The 25878-nt window shown below is 40.4% G+C and overlaps 1 protein-coding gene across 15 annotated transcripts in view; it reads right to left on the bottom strand.

Moving 5' to 3' along the window:
- map2k5 (mitogen-activated protein kinase kinase 5) overlaps positions 1 to 25878 on the bottom strand; it is a 94563-nt gene that overhangs the window by 4091 nt on the left and 64594 nt on the right. For 13 of the 15 annotated variants that reach the window (XR_009786097.1, XM_061759987.1, XM_061759997.1 and 10 more), the window contains 4 exons: positions 23824 to 23850; positions 23534 to 23566; positions 16241 to 16302; positions 15873 to 15918 (listed from right to left, as the gene is read on the bottom strand). Coding sequence is in view for 14 of the 15 variants with exons in the window: in XM_061759987.1 (XP_061615971.1) it covers positions 15873 to 15918; positions 16241 to 16302; positions 23534 to 23566; positions 23824 to 23850 (168 nt within the window). In the remaining variant the exon portion in view is untranslated. Of the gene's footprint in view, positions 1 to 15872; positions 15919 to 16240; positions 16303 to 23533; positions 23567 to 23823; positions 23851 to 23876; positions 25329 to 25878 lie in introns of those variants that run through there. The other 2 variants (XM_061760005.1, XM_061760032.1) reach the window with 1 other exon arrangement.

Here is a 25878-nt window from a genome sequence, read left to right as displayed (position 1 = left end):
ATTAACAGCTTGGAAGTGCACATAATAAAAGATAACCACAAAGTGGAAGATGATTAAATGCTCTCAAATATTTAAGACTAGCATCTTACATTTTATTGTCATTATGTCTTGTCGGGCTCTTTGTGATTATTAGCTTTACTGATCTGCTTGACAGGCTGTAAACAATTTTAGTAACAGAACATTTTTGGAAAGTGTATCTTTTGCACTTCATCTTGGGCATCACTGCAGTGTCGATTTCCTCAATTGGAGACTGGGTTTGTTTGGGTGGTAGAATATTTTGTTTCATAGTGAGAGTCTAGCTAAGGCAGTCCGACTCAAACACAGATGACGTGTGCGATGATTCAATGACAACAATCGCCACCCTCATCTGAAAGACTATGCAGTCCCTGTAGAGGGCGGTCAGAGGTCAAAAGTTAAGAAGAGAGGACGTTGTAAATCAAAGCTAACCATGAATTTTATCTGTGCCGTCTTGTTGTACAATTAGGAAAACAACCCTGTAACAGGTTAGTTTAAACGAACCTGTCAACAACAATTCCTAAAAATGGAAAAACTGTCAGTGTAGCCCTGGTTTGGCCTTTTTGCCCATGGCCAAGATCCTAATTTAAGTGACAAAAATGAACTCTTAAAAAATGTACAGACCTGTTTTTTCTTGTGGCCTGTCTCTTTTGTTTGATGCCAAAATGTTAACCATGACAATGTTGCTGTTCATTAATTGCGATCACGTAATCGTCTTAAGTTTGTTTTTATTAATATTATCTTTTTTTTTTTTTTAGTTGAGCAACTTCAGTGCAGTACCACGTTGTGCGGCAACAAGCCAGGCAGCAGGTCTACTCAACGAGATGTAGACCCAGGGCCAGGTAACTTTGAATAGTTTTTTTTGTTCTTCTTCAATGAAATAATTTAAAAACAGCATTTTAAGTTTAGTTGGGTTATATTGTCTGATATTTACATTTGTTTAATGATCTTAAAGTGGGGAAACTGCAATTAGAGAAGGAGGCCAATACTTTTTCACGGCACTGTCAGTATTAAGCTTGACTTTTGTTAGACGAAATTATATAATTTGGTTGAATATTTGGGTGTTTAAATATACAATGTTTAATTGTCTTTTGTTTTGTGTCAGTTGTACAGTAAACTTCAACTGGGAGTGACAAATATCTTGAAGTGAGCACACATGACCTCTTATTTGGAGAAATGTACGAATGGAAGAGTGACAACAGGTGCAAGTGTGTTTGATTAAGTTTAAATGTTTTATAAGTGAGTAAGAAGGGTAAAACCAGAAAAATGTAATTTTGATATGCTCTCTCGGTGCAAATTTTGAAATATTGCAGGTGGGTCTAGAACGTATCCCTCCAAATAAACAGTGGTTCACTGTGTCTCAGTTCAAATGTATGATTTCCCTTTTCCTTAATACCCCATTAGTTCTTGCTTCTTTGCTGGAAAGCATTATGTTCAGGTTTCTGAAGAGGAATAAAAAGATTTCTGATCAGCAATAATGGCCTAATGGTTTGACAGAGGCTTGACTTTTGAGAGTTCACAACATGTCTTAAGTGATTAGATAGCAAGTTGTATTGTTATATTGAGGGAAAAAGCGCACACTCAGTTAGTTGGTGCAAAAGCATCCTGTATACATCAAAATAGGACCTGAAAAGAAGAATCGGATGTTTAATCTTGATTCAAAAATGCTAACGCTACACAATGCTAAAATCCTAGATCAACTTGAGAGTTCGGAGGGAGCAAGAAGCCTCATAAATCGTCTTTGACCTTCAAATGAGCAACTGGGGTTAACACAGTCTGAGGTTAATTACTAACATCAGTGCAAAGTGTGCGTGTGCGTGTCCGTGTGTTTTGACACAGAGTGGGGTGGACACTCGTGGGTGCACTAAGGGCTGAATGCCCATCTATCATCTATCATTCCACGCTTTCTCAAAAGAGACACTAATGATAAAGGAGGCAGACCTAAGTGGTATTATTTTAAACACAGCATCTCACCGCTGGACAAGAAATTAACTGTGCCACATCAGCAAGTGGTTGCTGTAATTTGACATGGTGGAAGTTACTTGGTATAAGCTAGGTGGTGTGCACCCTTGCATAACTTATCAAGTGACAGCATCCGGCCACTGCACTACATGGAAATATGATGTCAAGGTCAGAAAGTAGGCAGAGCTGAAGTTAATCAGAGTTATTATGAGTGTTAGCTTCTGATAACTGGAACATATTAGAATGTACAGAGAAGTTGTTAACACGGAGATGGGTGTTATTTGTGTTTGGCAGATAACTAACGAGTGTTATTTGGCAGCTTGGAAAAAGAAATGTGACCTCAAGTAAAAACACTTTGGGCCAGTACTGGTAGCCTTTGCCTTGTTGAAAGTCCCTAGCTCTGCCCCAATCATCATGGTGACAAAAGCCATACTCTGTGTTGGCCAAACAGTATAGTGAGGCAGGGTGAGCAACGGCTCATTTGAAAGCGACAGGACTGGCCACCCCAAAACAGGATCATTTCAGCGAAGCAAAAAAATGGGGTGTAAAGTGTAGTTTAATTGTTGATCCAGAGGTTATTTTGACAACATGTATGTCACAGACATGTTAAGACACCTGGGAACTGTTTTAAATTGTGAAAAAAAAAATCATCTTTATCATCCCAACAAGTCAGAGGTCGACTGAGATGTAAAGTGACAGGCAACCCTTAGGTCTGTGAAGGTGTTCTTACTCGTGTCAGAGGTGAGACGAGAAGAAATTACTCTTTTAGATGTCACATTAATTGCCACATCAAAATGGGATAATCACTTGCAAGCAATGTACTGAAAGATGAAATTCTGGGGAAATTCGACCTGACTCTTTAAATGTTGAAGGTCTTAAAAAGGGGGTATGTTAAATTGAATATTAATTAATGCCATTTTAAATAACAGTATGATTAAGATGCTGTTGGAAATGTTAAATGAGTTTGAGTAAAGTTCAACAAAAGGCTGGTCTTTGCCTCATTAGAATTGATTTGAAAGGTACACCAAGGAGGAGGAGGGTGATGTAATTGAGAGCTTAACCACTTCTGCAAAATACCGCCGGTAGATCTCAGGTTAGGAGGATTTGAGGGGAAATTTAGGCAATGAGTTTAAGAACTCCGTTAATAATCTCAGCTAAGTGTAAAGAGAAGGCAGTAATGACGATTGGTTTGCAAGGAAGGTAATCGGACATACTTGCTATATAAGAAACTGTGTCAAAACCTGACTGGGAGTGTATATTTATACGTATACATGTATAAATACATAGAGGTGTTACTCAAAGTGTTTTTCATACAAATATTTACTGTACCTACACCATTACTTTACTACTTCTTTAGCATCGGTTAAAGCAAGAGTGTGTAACTATTCTTTTTAATAATAAAAAAAATAATAATTTTAACCCAAGCCACTACTAGAGGAGATAACACAGTGCTGATAATAACAGCTCCTCTAATATTTGCTGCATTTCTCAGTATGTGTGTGTGTATATATATATCCATCCATCCATTTTCTGAGCCGCTTCTCCTCACTAGGGTCGCAGGCGTGCTGGAGCCTATCCCAGCTGTCATCGGGCAGCAGGCGGGGTACACCCTGAACTGGTTGCCAGCCAATTTGGAAGGTACATAGAAACAAACAACCATTCGCACTCACAGTCATGCCTATGGGCAATTTAGAGTCTCCAATTAATGCATGTTTTTGGGATGTGGGAGGAAACCAGAGTGCCTGGAGAAAACCCACGCAGGCACGGGGAGAACATGCAAACTCCACACAGGCGGGTACGGGGATTGAACCCCGCACCTCAGACCTCTGAGGCTGACGCTCTAACCAGTCGGACACCGTGCCGCCTATATATATATATGTATATATAAATATATATATATGTATATATATATAAATATATATATATATGTATGTATATATATATATATATACACACACACACACACACACACACACACACACAGTTCCCTCCAAAAGTATTGGAAGGTCAATTCCTTTGTTTTTGTTCAATACTGAAGATATTTGGGTTTCTGATCAAAAGATGAATATGAGACAAAAGTTCATAATTTCAGCCAGTATTTCATGGTATTTACATCTAGATGTGTTAAACAACTCACGACAGAGCACCTTTTGTTTGGAACGTGACTGATGGGTGTTTCTAGTTGCTCGGGTGTTGCCTTTTAGATCGATTGCTTAAACTTCTTGGCTTTGGGTTTCACCTGTGAAAACGCCATTTGCTGTCAAGCAAACATGAAGACCAGAGAGAAACTACTGGTGTACTGAACAACAGACATCGAACAGGTCGACCAAGGGTATGAACAGTAGTTGATCACTAGGGTTGAGCATCAAGAACCGATTGGAAGTGGGACTTAAGTTCCAGTTCTCTCTCTCTCTCTCTCTCGTTCATATTAAAAAAATTTCAGTTCCCAGTTTCGATGCCTTGTCCGCCGAACTCGAAGAAGAAGTGGCGAAAATCAGCAAAGACGCGGCGAAAACCAACGAAGAGGAATGCACACGAAGATGTGCCGTGTGTACATTAATATAGAAAAAAAGTAACTTAAATGATTTTAGCATATCATCCCAAAGTATTGAAACTACCCTTGGCCGACCTGTTCAATGTCTGTTGTTCAGCACACCACAAGTTCCTTCTTTTCCAGCACATTTCAAGTTGTTGTATTGCCTATGCCCAATGTTGGTGCAAAAGCTCTGATCGATTTTCCCTCTTCTCTCAGCTTCAAAATGGTTTGATTTTCCACCATAGAGAGCACTCTGGTCTTCGTGTCTACTTAACAGCAAATGCAGCTTTCACAGGTGAAATCCAAAGCCAAAAACAAGCACTATCAAATGTTTAAGCAATCAATGTAAAAGGTAACAACTGAGCAACTAGAAACACAGATCCGTCTCGTTCCAATACATTTGCTCACTTGAAAAGTGCTCTGTCCTGAGTTGTTTAACACATCTCGATGTAAATACCATGAAATAAAATATATTCATCTTTTGATCTGAAACCCAAATGTCTTTAGTATATCAGAGACAGTATATCATTCCGAGAATGTCTGTTTGACAAAGATTAAAAAAACATCTTCCCGAGGACTCCTTAGCTGCCCAACATGGTGCCTGACGCAAAATAACAAAGTTCATACTGTCCGAACAATGCATGCACAAAACACAGCAATAATAGTGAATTTACAACAATTGCCTCTTCCGAAGAATACATTTGTTTGCCCCACCCACTGTACTTCAAAACAGAATAAAAATGTCATTGTTGTGGAATCATCGCATACATGGGGCCACCTATGTCATATCGAAGCAACGGTTATATTGTTGTAATACTGAATTCCAGCATGGGGGCGAGATAATTTACATATTATAGATTCAATGATAGGGACTACAGTGTCCTCAGACTGACGTACAAAATTGGGTTACATCTGTATTCATTGGAACGGAACTACACCTGCCTGGACTCACATACAGTACGTCATAAACCTAGGGCCCTCTTTATATAACTAAAAGAAAATTGCTGGCTCCCGACAACTGTGGAGAAAAGTTGACTGGGGATAGAACTTGAATGACACCCCAATGGCATGACTCACTATGCATCAGTGCTATATTGCACCACACCAGTATGTGTGAATGGGATATTTGTCATCGAAAACCCATGGGTCAAACGTGAAAGCATTTCGGAGTGAAGGTGCTGACAGCCAAGTTCAAGGTGGACAGAAGAGATCTGACAACACACATGAGGAACCGATATGAGGTGCAATGATATGCTGACCTTGTGAGGCAGCAGAATCCGTGAGAATACAGGTATGTAATCTTACAATGTCCAAAGTACTGATAGTTGCTGCCCATCAAAAAAAAAAGACTGGACCATTGAAAGGAAGACCTCTAGGCGTGGCTTAGGTGCACACAAAGCAAAAACAAGGTTGTAAACATTGCAGACTCCACAGCAACCACTGCTATGGAACCGTGCAGATTAAACTGGAGATTTTTTTTTAAATAGAATGAAGTATGAACAACAACATTTTTTTCCACATGAAGCTATCCTTCGACACTAACCTTAAGGGGAAGCGGTAGCTCACTGTAAGAACTTGGACTTTAGAACTGGAAAGTCACAGTTCAGCGGACAAAAAGAAAAAGGCAACTAGATGTCGGTGGGTTGCTAGTCTGCTTCTTAACTACCGTTGAGGTGCCGTGCAGCAAGGTACAGACGCCCCTCCCAAGAAATCTCAAAAATTACAGCTAGTCATCGTGGGTTAAAAATTACCCACTGCCCCACAAAGGTGTGTCAAAATGTGTTCATAACTCCTTTAGTTATCTTGTTCACAACCAGACAAATGAGTGAAAACATAACCTTGAAAGTAAGAAAAAGGAACAGAAATATTAAATAATCATTACATGATCACTGACCAAAATATACTGTGATACAGTATATGAGGAATAATAGTTTATGTTTTATGAGAGACAGACAACCAAGGCAAAATCAGCGTTTGATTGTTTAAAAAACTGTTGGGTAAATAAGATATATTGTAGCCTACTGTAGTGTATTTCAAGACAGCATGTATGTGTTAATTTGGAGACAGGCAGACAGGAGGGATTCCTTTGTGAAAAACAGAGGGGCTCATCTGGTGTCTCTGGGGTTGAATGTGTCTCTGTGCATGCCTATGAATAGAGAAGCAGAATGGGGGCTGCATTGACAAGGGTGCTAAAAGGCTGTGTGAAGGCTGCTGGCTAGGGAATGAGGGATGATGAGGGGGAATGGGAGGGAGAGATGAAATAATGTAACACTTGAATCCTTCCACTTGTTTTTTCTTGCCTTCATACTGTAAGAAATAAGCACTTGGACAAAATAAAATTGTATTTTTTTTTTTTATGTTTGTGCAAAATGGGGAGAAAAATAGCCTGTTTTGAAGCAAAACTAAGAACTCTAATACAGTACAGGATGGGTGCTCATCAAATCCTACGAGCTAAGCTCCTGGAGAAAGGCCAGTGGAAAGCTTCCTCAACTGAGCAACGTCATTAACTTATGACGACAGTATAGAGTGTCCACAATAAAAAATTCATTAGTATAATGAGAGAAAAAAAAAACCCTCACTTTTCTCTTAGATGGGTCATGTTCATTACAAAAACTTAGGATGTACAAATAGGTAGACATCTTTCAATTAACTACTGATTTAACTTGGCAGAGCTGAATTTACACATTTCTTTAAACCTATGACCCACAAAATGACATCTGCACCGGTTTTCACAGTCCAGTTTTAGTCCACAAGTTGTAACCAGTTTACTTACATCAACAATTTGGGAACATAATAGTAGGTAGTTTTTCACAGAAGCTCCATGCCCAAACCTACAAAACCTAGTTTTCATACAGTTGAGATGATATAATTATTAGATCATTTGATAATGTGCAAAGCAAATATACTATTTGATCAATTTTCCTCTCAGTAGAAAGGAGTAGCAAAGACAAAAAACTAAAGGCAAATTGTACCACAGCCAAAACACGATGCCGTCTCAGGGTTCATAGCAGGAAGAATTAAAATGCCTTATGGAGAAGAAAAATACAGGTAAGGGGGAAAAGCAGATGATAGAGTGAGTGGGCATGACAAAAGTGAAAAACAAAAGAAATGTGGGAGGGATAATAAGGGGGGCACTGTTTGAAAGACGCTTTATTTATAAACCGCCCTTGAAAGCTTTTGTTGTGAATTGGCATGGCACTATATAAAGTAGAACTGAACATTGTGAGCAATACCCAGACTATTGACCAATAATATACAAGCAACACACAGACCTTAAGTAGCATATCTAAAACTGTCAAACAAACAGATCTGGTATCAAACTATCATCTACTGTACATCACAAGAATGGTGTTTTGGGTGAAGTATAATTTTTTCAAATGATGATGAACCCGCCACAAAAACTAAATCCAAAAACTAACCTCTGCCTAAAAAGTACTGGTAAAAGTCTCGACGTACCAAGGTGACCGTTGGCCAATGTGGCCAGCTGTCGGCATGTCAGGCAGGTTAAAGTGACGGCGGATATAACAACAACTTGACTCCGACGCCAACTACTACGTACCTTCTCCGCGTGCCGGAGAACTAATACCCTTTCCATACCATCGGCGGGAGTAGTCAGTGTTCCTCATTCCCAAAAAAAGGTGACTGGAACATCCGATCTGGAAGCTCTACGAGTGTGGAAAATCAGCGTAAGCAAAGCATTTCTGCTTCATTTTCACTCATGCTACCACAGACTCAGGATGTCTGTTAAGAAGTTGCAGTTGGCACTGGCATTGTCACTGTCAGCCCTCGTCATTTGCTTGTGGAAGAAAAAAAAAATACGTTCTATGATCCAACTGCATCGATCTGTGCTCAGCAAGTTGGCCTCCTGGACGACAAATTAAGGTAAAATCATTTTAGACTGTGCTAATAGTGTTCATTGTTGAAAATGACTTGCCTGTTGTCTTAGTTCTGTGGGAGTAATTTTTTTGTCACTATCATGTTAATGTGTGACATTTACAGTAACTCTGTATGTAAGAGAAAGCAAGAGAGTGAGTGGAAGAGATTGGGGCAGTTTGTGTGTTCCCAGGGCCGTCAAACAGCGGGTAAAACTAAGAATACTCAAAATAGGAGCAAGAACCAGAAGTGCTCTGTTCGCTGCTTGAATGTTGCTGGCTTGACATTGTTTCGATAGAATAGAATCCATTTTTTTCTCACTATACAAATATTTGCTTTGTAAAGTGTACGTATTGATCCCACGTTATGCGTGCTTGCCTAGTTGTACTTTTTTGTCCTTTTCTCTTAGAATACCACAGCCACACATACTGTATACAGTATATTCACAAAGAGAGAGGAATTGTATTTAAAGAAAAAAAGTGAAGGAGAACAAGTCACATTTTGAATCAGTATTTTTGTGAGTGCCCTATAAAGGGGTTCATCTTTTAAATTTGGGTACCTCAACCATTTTTTAGTTTCGTGTTCATTTGTGTATTGTTATTAGAGCAGTCTGTTTCGCATGATTTGTGCATGGGTGATAACGTCACAGCGGCCCGTGTAGTAATCGCTAAGTTAGTGGCCTAATAAATAATGGAAATTAGTGAAATAAAGTAAAAACGTGCTGTCACATGTACCCTAACATTTCTGCCTGCCCCCTCAAGTATGCAAATGTCATTTTTAGTGACGTACTGTCACTGTGCAACTACTTCACCGGTTGGTAGTCAAAAAACAAAACAAAATGTTTTACTGCTGATATACTTGAGTAACTTTCTCCCTAACATTACTGCAGACATGTCAGATTCAGGCCCGTGATATAATTATATTTGGCCCGCAGGATCACATCAAATATGTATTAGAGCTGTCCCGCCAACCGCTGCGCCTGTATAGCAGATATACCCCTGATACTACAAATCCCAGAATGCTTTGAAAATGTGTTGGCGCCGGTCCGTCAGCCCCACCCCTGCTGTTTATTAGCATCTGCAACCTGTCGCCTCTCTCAAATGTACTAAAGCCCTTAAGAATGGCCAAACGAAACACAGAAAACCAGAGCTTTCAAGACAGGTGGGAGGCCGATTATATGTTCATCATTTTAAAAGACAAACCTGTCTGTCTTGTGTCTGGAGCCACCCTCTCTGTAATTAAAGAATATAACATATGACGACACTATGAAACGAGGCACCAGGACCAGTATAATGATGTGAATGCGAATCAAAAGCTCCAGAAGGTGGAGGAGATGGAAATAATTCTGGTTTCACGGCAAACTATGTTGACCAAAGCAAAATCCCAAAGTGAAGCTGCTGTAAAGGCTAGTTTTATTGTGGCCGCAGAGATCGCCAAATCAGCCCGGCCCTTTAATGAGGGAGAGTTTGTTAAACGGTGTATGCTCAAAGTTTGCGATGTCGTGTGTCAGATGAAAAGCAAGCCTTTTCAAATGTGAGTCTTGAGTGGAAATACCATGGCAGAGTGCACTTGTGAGCTTGCCACCAATCTACAAGAACAGCTGAAGGAGAAGGGAATTTTTTTTATAACATACTCGCTTGCTGTAGACGAGAGCAGCGATACATTAGACACTGCCCAGTTATCAATATTCATCCGTGGAGTGCACTCGAAACTTTCCGTCACAGAGGAACTTTTGGGATTAAAATCCATGCATGGCACAACAGCCGGAAAAGAAATCTTCGAGAAGGTGTCCAAATATCTCAATGAAAGGATGCTGCCTTGGGATAAACTTGTGGGACTGACAACAGATGATGCAACCGCGATGTGCGGTCAGAAAAGCGGATTGGTGGGCAGGATTCGGGAGAAGATGGGGGAGAATCATGCAGGTGCTCTTACAGTTTACCACTGCATAATTCACCAGGGAGTCTTATGTGGCAAAGCCTTGAAAATGGATCATATTATGAGCAGCGTAACTCGAGTAGTTAACTTCATAAGAGCCAAAGGTTGAATCACCGTCAGTTCAAGTCCTTTCTGGAGGAGTTAGGTGCAGAATACGGAGACTTGTCCTATCACACAGAGGTGCGATGGCTACAGAGATACTTTGAGTTGCGTGAGGAAATATGTCTGTTTTTGGAGAACAAACGCAAAGACAACAGAACTCAGGGACAAAAAGTTTCAGTGTGAGCTGGCTTTCCTGTGTGACATCGTGACACTGCAGCTTCAGGGGGCGTGGCCACGTCATTACAGACTTGTACAGTGCAGTGAGGGCTTTTAGAACCAAGTTGTGCTTGTGGGAGAGTCAGATGCGGCAAGGGAGCGTGGCTGATTTTCTGCGCTGCCAAATTATGAATTAGCAGATCTCCCCCGCCGTGTTGCCCAGTGCCGAATTTGAAGCCCAGGAACACAGATTCGGACTACTTAGCAATCCATTTGCTGTTGACGTGACAAGTGCTCCAAACAACCTCCAAATGGAGCTGATTGAGCTCCAGTGTAATGACACCATCAAGTCAAAGTATGAGTCTGTCGGTGCTGTTCAGTTCCCACAGTTCCTTCCCGATACAATGCCCCAACTCCGTGCACAGGCTGCTCAAATGCTCTCTCTGTTTGGAAGCACGTACCTCTGTGAACAACTCTTTTCTCTAATGAAGATAAACAAAACACCACACAGGAGTTGTCTCACTGACGAACACCTTCATTCGAGCCTGAGAATTTCCTCAGCTCAGAGCCTGACCTCAGATTTTGAAGATCTAAGAAGAGATGCCAAGTATCTCCTTTGGACCCATGTGCATCAGAGTAAATCACAGTGAAGCAACTTAGATTCATGTTTTTTTTGGGTAACTTGGACTGATACTACTTTAAAGACTGGATTTTCAGTGACGCAAGTTGTTATTTTTGACATGTTGTTGACTTGTTAAAAAATATTTACATAAAAATGATCTTAAAAGCTACAGATATAGAGACATATTTAATATTTTATTTCTCATTTGTTAAAGCTTGTTCTGGATTTAACTCTTATAAAACATTTATGTTAAAAAGAAAAGGTTTTACAGTACCTATGCTGAAAGAAAAGAAAACATGCAGATGTTGAAGTTTTTCAATAATTATTTAGTTTGGCCCACGTGCATTACTGTAAAGTTCAGGCAATGCTGCCTCTGCAAAATATTTCCTACAGGGAAACTCATATCTGTGATTGTTTTCAATGTTTTCATCAGCTTTTTGAATCCATTTTTCCCCGGTGCATAAATAGGAATCACATCCTTGGCTACTGTGTAGAGAATGAGATTGTTGACGTTACCTCCCTCCATTTGGCGCTCGACCTCTCATGACGAGAGGAGCTGAACATAGAGCCTGTTAAGTTTGTTTTATTGAGGTTACATGAGCGCCACAGGGAGTCGTGGCTCTCTTTAGCGTGATACACCACCACACTTGATAATGTGCTCCATCTTCAGGAGATTTTACACAGATATGCCTGTCTTTTTTGTCCTTTTGTAATTTTTTGGGACTATTTCTGACTCGCTATTCGCTAGCTTCTTCTCCTCCATGTTTCCGCGCAACACGAGCTGCTGCGGAAGTCTCGCAGAGCAACGGAATCTCGCGGAATAGCAAAAAGGAAAGCAAAAAAAAAAAACTTGATGGGCCACTCTTTCCATATCGAGCTTTAATAAAATATCGATCGAATCGAGCTTCATGATATATTGCCCAGCACTAAAGCAAACCTCATTTACATGTCACATAATAACGAGCAATCCGACTGTCTCAAATGCCAGATGGAAAAGACCAACTACATTAGCTTGAAAAAGGACATTTTTGCATGATAATGCGAACCCGATAAATGGACATCAAAGATTATATAAAAAAACTGATGGAAGGGGACTTTTAAAAAAAACTAATCATTAGGTTTGTGTAAAAACTCAAATTCAAATTATACTCTAAAGGTTGATAAATAGAACATTATACATGCATGCATTTGCATAATAATTTGGAATGCATAATATTTATTTACACATGAACTTTTCTTTTGTGTTGTTTTTCTCCTTCTGTGACGCGCCAAATGACCAACTTAGTAAAGTGCTCTATAAAACAACCTTCTTTGTGTCAGACCATGGTTTCCATTTAGCCCACTATGGTGTGAGACTGCAAACTTGCCATCTGTTAGCAGCTCCACATTTACACCCTTCAATGCTCTGTTCCCACAAGTAAAACTTCACCCCATCGCTCTCTGAGGACCTAACTGTCGCTTGTCCTTGGCCAGAAAACAGACAGCAAACTCTCTCTCCTCTTTAAAGGTGCTTTGAACAAATGACTGTCTTGTGGCGCAGGGAACACCATCCAGAGTGGGGAAGTAGTTGTTGTACAGCATAATGATCACATGGCCTCTAACAAGTTATTTGAACTTCTTCAGTCCGGATTAAGGGCAGACCACTCTACTGTAATGGCCCTTGCAAAAGTGACAAATGAGCTTTTACAAGCTATGGATTGTGACACCTCATCAACACTATTATTACTCGACATCGGCGCTGCCTTTGAAACCGTTGATCACAACATACTACTAGATCGCCTCGAACCGCACATCGGTAGTACACGGCCAGCACTTTCTTGGTTCAGATCTTATTTCTCGGATAGGACGTACCGTGTAATTTATGGTAATGTAGCCTCTGAATATTATAATGGCACTTAGGGAGTCCCGCAGGGACCGGGACTCGGCCCTCTTTTTTTTCAGTATTCATACTGTCCCCTCCAAAGGTATTGCAATGGCAAGGTCAATACCTTTGTTTTTGTTGTATACTGAAGACATTTGGGTTTCAGATCAAAAGATGAATATGGGACAATTCATGGTAATTACCCCTAGAGGTGTTAAACAACTTAGGACAGCACCTTTTGTTTGAACCCACCCACTTTTTAAGTCAGCAAAGGTATTGGAACATGTGACTGATGAGTTTTTCTCGTTGCTCAGGTGTGGCCTTTTAGATTGATTGCTTAAACATTAGATAGTGTTTGTTTTTGGCTTTGGATTTTACCTGTGGAAGCTGGATTTGCTGTTAAGCAAACATGAAGACCAGAGTGCTCTCTATGGGAGAAAAGCAAACCATTTTGAAGCTGAGCGAAGAGGGAAAATCGATCAGCGCTATTGCACAACCATTGGGCATAGCCAATACAACAATTTGGAATGTCACGAAAACGAAACAAACTACTGGTGTACTGAGCAACAGACATTGAACAGGTTGGCCAAGGGTATCAGTTAGGTGACATGTCCAAATGACATTACAAGTAAGGAGTAAGTAACGGGGGGGGGGGGGGGGGGGGGCTTGGGTGAAAGCAGTGGAAGCTCGTGCTTCCAAAACTTTGTGGCAAATACTGTATCTGCTGCCCATTAGATAGGAATCTCTGGCTCCGGCATGATGACCATTTATTGAACACAAGACTCAAAGTAAGCGGTCTCGCATCGCTATTTACGAGTCAAAATTAGCATTTTGTGCCCCGTAAAATATTGTGAAAAGCAAAACTGCGGAGCACAGATTGTTCGCTGTGCTCGATGGACGTGACAACACGATTTCGTCGTCACCTGAATTGATAAGAAAAAGCTAAGAGCAAAAGACAGAAAATGGCAAAAGTGTAGTAGCATTTCACAGTGAAAGGTGTAAGGTTGTATCACGGACCTCTCTCTCCGCCGAAGACGCTGAGTATGACGGCTGAACCCTGGCTGAGCACACTATATACGACCCTTCATATGTCAGGGGATAAACCGGACCCGACCGGACCCGACCGGACCGGACCGGACGCAGACCCGGACACGACCGACCGATAGTACTTTATTGATCCCTTGGGAGGATCCCTCACAGAAATTAAGGTTGGAGCACCAACATTAAAATAGTAAAACAGCATCAATAGGCAAAAGTAAAAGTGGTAAAAAGTAGATAAAAACTAAAGTGGCATAGTAATATATTAAAATCGTAATGTGGCATAGCAACACATATGAAAGGTAATGAACTGTCATCTTAAATACATTAAGATAATATATTAAAATAATAATATATTAAGTTAAAAATCCTAGGTGGTGGTCTTCATCATCTTCCCCGTCACCTTAATTGAGATACTGAGGATGTACATAACTGCACAAAATGTAATATCTTGCCACAGATCTTTTCTTTTTAGGATATATAAAATACAATTTTATTTAGGGTCCCAATTTGGTCAGGGGTGGCCCTCTGTGTCCACAGTTACATTCACAAATTACTACGGTTAATGACTGGTTGTTCTCTCCAACTTTTCCTCATTTCGCTGTGAAGTCCCAGTTAACGTGCACTGGGTGAAAGTCTATCTTTGGCCCAAACTAGGGAAGGAGCAAGCAATGCAGCGCTTAACATGACCACAGTAACTTTTACTATATATTTTCTTCTTCTCTCTCCTTCTTTTGCAGTTCCCAACATGTTGCGACGCCTGCAAAGATATTCAGTGATCCAAGTCATGGCTAACCTAACCTGACACACCAGATAGTTTGTTCTACAAAATAACTTATAGAAACTGTTTTTTTTTAAAATGGCAGGCCCTTCACCAATCATACACTGTCATTATTAACTTGGATGAATTTAGAGTCTTCAATGAAACTAGCATTCAGGTTTTTGGACAGGGCAGGAAACTAGAGTATCAGGAAAGAACCCACACATGCACAGGGAAAAGATCCAAACTCCAAACAGAAAAGCCAAAACCGACACTGATTATACAAGTCAGTTGAATGCACATGTATGACAGGTCAACCAGATCAACAAGTAAGCGACTACTGCAACTCTAAACTTGAATACAAATGCATGATTGGCAGCCAGTGACAAAATTGTTTCCATAAGCAAAACCACATTTTTGCCATCAACCAAAGATTTTTTCCATCAACATAAAATGCATACATGATGCTAACAATGTGATTTTTGTTTTGTCTGGATATTATTATATTCACATAACCGTGCTATTTTGCACGATGCATAATCGTCAAAGACACACAGGCAAAGATGCTACTGATAGATGTGCTTTTGTCTGCTTAAAATGGTCAAAATAAATTAATTAACTCTTGAACAGTATTTTGGCCGGAATCATCAACAAAGCGCCAATTTAATGAATTACTGCTGAAGTGCACCTTACACCAGCCTCAAGGTTTTTTGCAGACCTCTATGACATTTTTCATTACAAGCAAGTTCATTCATGTTATTTCCCTATAGGAGTACTAATTTTAAAGGTCCTTGACTGACAACCGTGCAATTTCACAAAAAGTACAATTGTAGAAAAAAGGTTCTCCGATGTTAAAACTTCATTTAATTGACTTTAAGCGGGGTGAATGAATAGGATTCCATACACAGACTCTTAATTTGATTATTTTGAAGGTTACAACTGTTTAATAGAGTGACTTTCATCTTTTTACTGACAGGGTCGCCACGGCAAGTAAATTGGTTTAACTTACCATTAAGTTATTGGGTGCAGGTCTCTCTTTTGGTAGTCTTTTCATACTGGAAGACAGGCAGGCAGTTAATATCTACTCAATACAAGAAATGTACTGTATGATATTGTTTTAATCCATAAAATAATCCATTTATGCTTCCATTTTCTACAGCATGGATCTCGTGGGTGTGAGAGGTGTGTTATTGCTGGACTGATCAACAGTCAACTGCAGCGCTTGATACAGTAATATTGAGCAATCTAGATAAAACTCATAAATATCAAAATAACAGAAATTGGGCAACATTAAATCGACAATGAAAATGTGTGAGATTATGAAGAAGTGGTGATTGCATTGAGACAACAATGACATCTCTGTATAAAGAGACTTACCACTGAGTGATGAAGTGAACAAAAGTCTCGCTGAACTGCTCTGCAGGAAGAACTGGAGGATCCTTAGAAAATAAGTAAAATACAATACATAGAAAGTAAAATTTCTGGGTGGTGTGTTTGTTGATTTTTTATTAAAGTTGTCAGTGTATTTTATCCAACATCACAATGAGGGAGAAAAAATTGAAGAAAAAAAAAATTACTGTGTAAAATGGGAGGTGTGGATTAAATGATAGGGGCACTCTAACACACCTGGTAGAATCTGCTAATGGTGTGTAAAAGCCATACGCTAAGATATTTCTAGAGATGGTTATTATCAAGGCATTGGGATGAAGGTCACAATTCTTGAACAACTGGTTCTATAAATAACGATTCTTTTTTTTTAACATTATTGAAGACTGTTTAGAATCTCATCTGAATGAGCATTTGATAGTTTGTGTATGTATCAGGGGGTATAATGTGGTTTAAGAGTGTGAACAAGAGAGAACTGCATTGGAACAAGCCAAGCAACCAGTTGGCTTAGCGATAGTGGTGTCCTTGTGTCCACAGCAAAATCAAGTGTGCAAATAAAGACCACACCTCCAAAAATCCATCTACTACGCATCCACTGTCTACAACCTTGGAGCACCTAAACGTGTTTAGCAGCAAGCTCTGTCTGCCTGAGCTTACTGTGCAGAGGCTAGTGTACTGGAATGGCAGGCGTACTTGAAGGAAAAAAAGGGTCATGAAGGCACAGTACATAGTTGACAGGTCAATGGTAGCATATCTTTCAAATGATTAACATTTTCAAAACAGTTGATCATACATTGACAACAAAATTGACAAAGAAATCCTCAATTTCAAATATGACTGTAGTACAAATGTCAAATTCAGGTCCTCTGTAACAAACTCAAAAATCTAAAGGGTAAAACTATATAGACATGACTAAAACTAAAACGTATTCAATGAAAGGTAACAACTGTCTCTTTTGACAAGATGGCGCCAACCCGTGTGGATGCCTCGGTTACGTGCGCTCTAGTATTGTCTATGTTTTTGTGTATTTCGTTCGTCTTTGGAGACATTACGCGACTCACTCACTACACAAGGGAAGACTTGCTAAACATCAGGGAGTCTACCCTGGACTTTCTTTCACCAACTTTCGCAAATCCGCTCAGTTTTTTCCCCCCTGAGTTACTCACCAGGGGGCCGGTGAGACTCATGCGGTCTTTGACGCATGGACGACGGAGGAGACGAGTGAAGCTCCGCAAGAGAGGCTACATATTCACATTCCCGTCTATCCACCTCACGAATCTACTCTCCCTACCCAACAAAATGGACGAGCTTCATCTTATGAAAAAGACCAGTAAAGACTTCGGACGTTCCGCTGCCCTGTGCTTTACAGCGACTTGGTTTTGTGAGGCTGTCCCCGATGGCGCCGCAATGCTTCTCGGCTTCCATCTTCACCGGGCAGACCGCATCATGGCGTTATCGGGGAAAACAAAAGGCAGCGGGATATGCTTCTATAGCAACGAAAAACGGTGTACGACCGTCACGGAGCTCAGCACACACAGCAGCCCGCATTGAGAGTCTATGTTTTTGAACTGTAAGCCATTTTCCTCACCTCGTGAGTTTGCATCTTTCATTCTCACCGGTGTTTAAATTCTGCACCAAGCTAAGACGAATGCCGCATTGCTAATCCTCGCTGAACAAGTAAACGACATTGGAAAAAAAAAACACGAACAACGAAGCAGCACATTGACTGTCATACCAGGGAAAATAACATTTTAGACCACTGCTATACTACGCTAAATAACGCATGCCGTGCTATACCTCGTACAGCTCTGGGCTCGCCTGATCGCTGCTTACAGTGGGTACGGAAAGTTTTCAGACCCCCTTAAATTTTTCACTCTTTGTTATATTGCAGCCATTTGTTAAAATCCTTTAACTTCGTTTTTTTTCCTCATTAATGTACACACAGCACCCCATATTGACATCAAAAAATGGAATTGTTGACATTTTTGCTGATTTATTAAAAAAGAAAAACTGAAATATCACACAGCCATAAATATTCAGACTCCTTGAAGTCTCAGCGCCCCTTGCACAATGGTCATTGCACCGGTCTATTGCAATATTAGTCATTCGAACTGCTCTAAGTGCTAGAGGACTCTGCATCTTTTTGCACAATTGTTTTTTGTCAATGTCTTTATGTCTCCAAAGTGTTCTGTAAATTGACTGTCTGTTGTACTAGAGCGGCTCCAACTACCGGAGACAAATTCCTTGTGTGTTTTGGACATACTTGGCAAATAAAGATGATTCTGATTCTGATATTTAACTCAGGTGCTGTCCATTTCTTCTGATCATCCTTAAGATGGTTCTACGCCTTCATTGGAGTCCAGCTGTATTGGATTATACTGATTGGACTTCATTAGGAAAGCCACACCCCTGTCTATATAAGACCTTACAGCTCACAGTGCATGTCAGAGCAAATGAGAATCATGAGGTCAAAGGAACTGCACGGATGTGGCCAAGGTTACAAAAACATTTCTGCTGCAGTTAAGGTTCCTAAGAGCACAGTGGCCTCCATAATCCTTAAATGGAAGACGTTTGGGACGATCAGAACCCTTCATAGAGCTGGCCGTCCGGCCGAACTGAGCAATTGGGGGAGAAGAGCCTTGCTGAGAGAGGTAACGAACCCAAAGATCACTGTTGCTGAGCTCCAGAGATGCAGTCGGGAAATGGGCGAAAGTTCGAGAAAGTCAACCATCACTGCAGCCCTCCACCAGTCAGGGCTTTATGGCAGAGTAGCTCGACGGAAGCCTCTCCTCAGTGCAAGACACATGAAAGCCCGCATGGAGTTTGCTAAAAAACAAAACAAAAACAAAAACACCTGAAGGACTCCAAAATGGTGAGAAATAAGATTCTCTGGTCTGATGAGATAGAAATTGTTGGCCTTAATTCTAAGTGGCATGTTTGGAGAAAACCAGTCACTGCTCATCACCTGTCCAATACAGTCCCATCGGTGAAGCATGGTGGTGGCAGCATCGTGCTGTGGGTGTGTTTTTCAGCTGCAGGGACTGGTTGCAATCAAAGGAAAGGTGAATGCGGCCAAGTACAGGGATATCCTGGACGAAAACCTTCTCCAGAGTGCTCAGAACCTCAGACTGGGCCCAAGGTTCACCTTCAAACAAGAAAATGACCCTAAGGACACAGCTAAAATACCGAACGAGTGGCTTCAGAATAACTCTGTGACTGTTCTTGAATGGCCCAGCCAGAGCCCTGACTTAAACCCAATTGAGGATTGGGTATCTGGAAAGACCTGAAAATGGCTGCCCATCCAATCTGACAGAACTGGAGAGGATCTCCAAGGAGGAATGGCAGATGATCCCCAAATCCAGGTGTTAAAATCTTTTTGCATCATTCCCAAAAAGACTCATGGCTGTATTAGCTCAAAAGGGTTCGACTAAATACTGAGCAAAGGGACTGAATACTTATGGGCGTGTGCTTTTTTATAAATCTGCAAAAATTTGAACAATTCCGCTTTTTTTTCTGTCAATATGGGGTGCTGTGTGTACATTAATGTGGAAAAAAATGAATTTAAATGAATTTAGCACATGGCTGCAATATAAATTTAAGGGGGTCTGAATACTTTCCGTACCCACTGTAATTCACTTAATACCAGCATACAGGCTAGAACTTAAAGGCCTACGGTGAAAACAGTGAAAAAGTGGACGAACGAAGCAAAGATAGAACTTCCAAGCGGTCTTTGAAAATTCAACTGGCAGCCTGGATTAATATACCGACACTGTCATATCCTATATCAGTTTCTGTGAAGAGGTGTGTGGACCAACAAAGTCATTTCGCTCATTCAATAACAACAAACCGTGGTTCATTGGCAAACTTAAGCAACTTCGCCAGGCTAAAGAGGATGCATGTTGAAGTGGGGACAGGGCCCTGTATAATCGCGCTAGAAACCAGCTGACTAAAGAAATTAACATTGCAAAGAGAAACTATGCAGTAAAGTTAGAAAAACAGTTTACAGCTAACGACTAAATCAGTCTGACATAAATTACAATCGCTAACCAATTACAAGCGACCAACCCCCCAAGATGAGAACAATAAAAGACTAGCCGACGACTTGAACACCTTCTACTGCAGATTTGAAAAGGACACTTTCTGTCTCATGCAAATCAGCCGTTGCTCACCCTGCCCATACTACATAAGGGGGCTGGCATTAAGGAGGGGCTAGTGACTACACGATTCTGGAGAAGAAGAAAAAAAGCATGTCTAAAGCGCATCGCAGACCCCATGAAGAATGTAAAAGCAAGGAAGCACTTCATAACAAAGCCACAGAATCACACTTGACAATTAGCATCGGGATCCATGCATTAGCCACACGCAGCAGACACACATTGTTAGTACTGCTTTTACCATAAACTTTCCAAGTCCACAGATAGTAGAACTGTCACCTTCTTATTTTGACAGTATGAAACACACACTTGCAACACCTACAGTACAGTGTCTAACTTTGCAACCAGTGAAGTAGTCCTTGACGTGTAAGCATTACAGTCTACAGGTTTGACTTTCCTTACATGGTGATGCATGATTTAAAACAAAGTTCAAGTCCTACAATATACTGTATGCCCGGCTTACCAGAAGTAGAAAGGTGGTGTCAGCAGGTCAACAATCAGAACCAAAAATGGCATAGACAAAATATCTGAGGACTTTCACCTGAAACATCTCAACGTATAGAAAGCTTTCCACATGGTCCAGAAATAGAAATGACAAAAATAAGTGTAATGGCAATTCTAAACAGAAGAAAAAAAAAAAATGTAATCTGTACCTTAAAAGTTTTCTAAATACACATTACATTTGAAGCCCTGCTGTGCCACTAAAAACACCTCTGGGTAGTGTTCTCCATTTCTTCATGCTGTGCTCGGGGCAACCTCACGCAAACCATGATGCATGAACCTATTTAAATTCACAAAGAAATTGGTTCCATCTTATCTAACTGCACTTTACAGTGTTTCTACCACAGATGAGTGATAAATCATAGTTTTAAACATATTATATGCATGCACTTACACAAGCAAGAGTAGACCTTTAAACAATGCACCCTACAAACCTGTACGCTCTTAAACTGAATGTACCAAATAAATGGCAAAATAAAATAAATAAAACGTGCATTTTAAATATGACAATCTATGTCCACATATTTACTGCCACATGGACCTTTTGCGGTATCAAACAAACACTTATGCATGTATTCATGTTTCCAGCTGAGAGGAAGACTTGCAGCTTTGATGTGGCAACAGCACAAAAGAAAGCAGGATGATGAAAGTGGTTCATCTGTGTGAATTATTCCTCTGGTTGTCAACATGGTTCCACCATGAGAAAAACACTACAAGGGTACGAGTGAATATACATGTCATTGCCATGAAGCAGTTATTAGGCAAAATTAGATCAGTAATTACAGGCTTGAAAATAAAGAGGGAGTTCCTGATCAGTGGGAGCTGCTTGCTTCTCCTCAAACAGAAAAGAGGTACATTAATGAGAGCAGACAGTGGGCAGATGGTAGGACCAACTACAGAGAAGCTCTCCTTCTAGGTATCGGCTGAAAATATTTTTCAATAGATCACTATGGTTTAACATGAAGAACAGAACAACTTCTTTCATTGCAGTTGTTTCATACAAAATATAAAGAATTACATGAACAGATGGCTTGACAAATTATTGTTAAACTAAACTGTTGTGCTGTGCTTCACTTGACACATATAGTGATTGAAATAAGTATTTAACACGACACCATTTTGTCTCGTGAAATCTATATACTTAAAGCTCAAAGTTTGTGTGTCCGTTTTCAAAGAACCGCCCTCCCGCATGCCCCCGAACGCTTCTGCATGTTCCCGCACGCCCCTGCACGTTCCCGCACACCCGCACGCTCCGTCACGTTTTGCATGTTCCTGCACGACTCCAAGGTTTCAACGCCCTCTTTAAATACCAAACTAATAATACATATTCATGACAGGTAATTCTTACTATTACATGCGAACAAGGACATGTAAAAACATGCAGAAACATGTACTATAAAGGCTTCTTTATACTTATACTGACGTCACTGCGGCTATCCCGCACGCACTTTGCCTTTATACTCGATCGCAACCCACACGCGCTGTTTTAAAAGTGTACTGCAGTTCTCCTCCAAGTCGGGGGTGTCGCTACGGCTGGTATTGGCTAGGACTGCAACAGGGTAGAGTTTCCTCTGCATTTTTGGGCCATTTCCGGTAGCCGTTTTTACTTTACTTTCCGTAACAAGGAACAAAGCAACAACAATGGGACCAGATGATACGTTGAATTATACTGCAAAATCGATCGAGAAGGCGGTCGCATAGGTGCTATGTGGAACCGGGAGGAATGCTGATTACATCATCTCAGCATGTGACTAAACCGGACCAATCACGAGACATGATCTCTGCGGCATTTTACGTGCAGCAACAATTTTTGCCATGTGCGCGTCAAGCGACGCAGAGGGGCTGCGCGGGCCAATGGGTCGGTCACGTGATGCAATGCGGGAGTATAAAACATGCAAAAACGCTCAAAAACGTGCAAGAAAACGTTCCAGCTCCAGAAAGCGCCCTGAAAACCGTTTACATAAAGATGAAGCACTACAAACACAACAAATCTAATGACGTGACTGAACTTTTACCCTTTATTGTATTGTTTTAAAAACTGTCCAAGAACGTTAAAAAACTATTTATCAGTCTTCATTAGCTATTTGTAAAATATCGTGCTCGCGTGCCACATTCACTCACATCCTGTGCATCTCCTGGGGGCTAAGCACCCCCCCACGCCCCAATCCATAAGACCTATGGACACCCCTGGTACAATTTTAGTCATTCTGTCAATAAGTTATTACAATTCATTACAGTCATTACGTCAAATGACCAAACAATCTCTTACTTCTTCAATGCAGTAACAACAATGTAACACATTTTCGGCTAAACGTTTGGGATAAAAATATCACACAAGGCAAGTGCTTTGAATTCCAGTCTGAAAATGTTTTTTTCAAATCTAATCTTGTTGCTGACTTTGTAGAATACAGAAGAGCAGTGTTATGCATAACACAATGAATGAAAGGTTCATACAAATGTGCAAGTACATATTGTATTCTATTGTCGAAGGCAGTTGCTTTGGGTGAAAAGCTCAGTGAGCGGGGAGCCAAGCTGCACGAGTGGTTTGCTTCATTAGGAAACAAAATATAAGCTTTCTGGTCCATTAGGACTGACTTTAGATGCAAAAGCACATAAGACGACGACTCACCTCATCAACGATGCATTGCAGCAACTGAAGAGGCTGAAGGAGGAGATGCAAAACATGTTATCTGATGGGGAATTTCTTGGCAATATGGAAAATCAGTCTTTGCAGATAAATCAAATGCAGGGAAGTCAGACAAAGCCATCTTTAGCGCCTGACTTTTTTTCTTTGTAATTCCATGTGAGCACCAAATATAACACCAGCAGTATAAGCATGAGCAAATATTTCAATGCAACTTGAGAACGTGAGACCATGCTAACAGTTTTGTGAAGAAATCAAAATACAATACAACTTACCATTAAAGACCCTTGGTTTTTCTGAATCTGTAACACAAACCAAAGAAGGGCGATATGGCAAAATGTAATTAGCATATCATAATCAAGACGATCCACTTGGACACATTATGATCACTAGGAGAAAATTATTGCTTTCCTGGTGGCAATTTGTGGGTATGCGTAACACCATTTACATAATGAAAACACACAATTGTTAATGGCCTTGGTCTCATTTGGGAGAATGGCGATAAAAGATCCACTAATGTGAATTCTCAGAGTAGCACTTTATTCTTGCCTTGCAGGTTATCGAGGTACTGAGATGTACAATAATCGCTACAATCGGCATGACCAGATGTCAAAGTGAGCATGCTGCAAGTGCCAACCTATAACACAGTGGAACTTGAAAGTCGATTCAGGATGCTGGCCTCCAATATGTTTGGATTCAGAATACATATTTAACAGATGATATAAAAAAAGAAAAACATTATTTCCAAAGGACAACCTTGAGGTTCAGTGGGTTCTGTGACAGCCAGAAATCTTCTTTGTTTGTAGGTGACCAAATACTTCTTTTCCACCATAATTCTTTAAAAATCAGATTTTTTTTCCTCATTTTGTCTCTCATAGGCAAGGTATACCTTGACCAAAATTACAGTCCTCTCTCATCTTTTTAAGTGGGAGAACTTGCGCAATTGGTGGCTGACTAAATACTTTTTTGCCCCACTGTATCATAAAACCATGTTTTAAGAGAATGTTTTAAGAAATATTCCTAACATTTTCAAGTGTAAAAAGAACTATTTTAATAGTTACAAATACATCGTACTGTCCCCCCTAACACGACGACTATGCTTAGTCCCGAGCTAGACAGTGAGCTAAACTCTGGGACAGATTATGCCAGGCATGTCCTCATGGTAATTTGTGGCTTTAATTTACATTCTTGACATCAACAGTTCAGCAGAGTGAAAATAAAAATAAAGAAAAAAACAAATCTATCAGCCATGTTCATCAATGACAAACATTCACAGCAAATGCAAAACAGAAACTCAAATTAGCTGCTAAACCAATAGTAACCCATTGAAAACTATTATCATACATTAAATTAGCCCGCATGTGTCACCAAAACATTTCAACAAACATGTCCCAAGTAATCTCACAAACTTGCTTTCAGTGCACATTCACACTTGAAGTCACCCAACAAACAATATGACACAGTACATACAGGTATTGCCTCTGTCGGAATTGAACAACCTCACACTGCGCGCATTGCTTCGAAGTGAACTTGTTTCTTTTTTCTCTGCTGAGTCACTTCTTCTAGGTGAACGTCACACAAATCTCCAACACTTCTGGCTCTAAACCAGATGGGCCAAAAAAGGTATGAAAAAATACAAGTCTGCATGTACAAACAGCAAGGTGATGGAAGACTCCAGCACAGGTCTAACGGGCAGGCAAGGCTTATTGGCTCGACACTGGAGACAGCATGGTTGTAAACTTCTCAACATGATGCAAAGATTGGTCCAGACCGGCAGTAGCTAGGTGGGTATAAAGGCCGAACCAAAGGCAGAGTCATTCGCAATATATCACTGAGTCAGAAATGTAATAAAATGACAGAAACAGAAAACTATTACATTGGGAGGGGGTGAAAATAAAACAGCATGCATGAAGCAGGTGTTCAATGTGGACGCGGGATTTTTTTTTCTCCCAATATCTGGAACAACTCATTAACGTACACACAGCATCCCCATTTTGACAGGAAAAAAATGGAATTGTTGAAGGACCCCCGAATAGGGTGTTAAATTGAGGTTCCACTGTAGCACTTTTCATGTACTTTTCGCTCATTTGTGAATGTGACATCACACATGGACAAATATGCACACTAGCACTTCAAGTCGATAAACTCACCTTTAGGCATTTACACACAACACGAAATGTTCGGAAATAAGAGGCAAATTGTAATGCAAAGCAGACTTTGCGTAGTAGACTAAATTAGTCACTTCGTCGGGAGGAAAGCAAAACAAAATATTCACATTCATTTTTGTTTTTTTGCCTTACGTTCAATGGCCGCCAACAAAACAGGATATC

The sequence above is a fragment of the Phyllopteryx taeniolatus genome, chromosome 2 (assembly GCF_024500385.1).
Source record: "Phyllopteryx taeniolatus isolate TA_2022b chromosome 2, UOR_Ptae_1.2, whole genome shotgun sequence".
NCBI classification, from domain to species: Eukaryota; Metazoa; Chordata; class Actinopteri; order Syngnathiformes; family Syngnathidae; genus Phyllopteryx; species Phyllopteryx taeniolatus.
The sequence above is the reverse complement of the archived record's forward strand: the minus strand, read 5'-3'. Positions and strand labels throughout refer to the sequence as shown.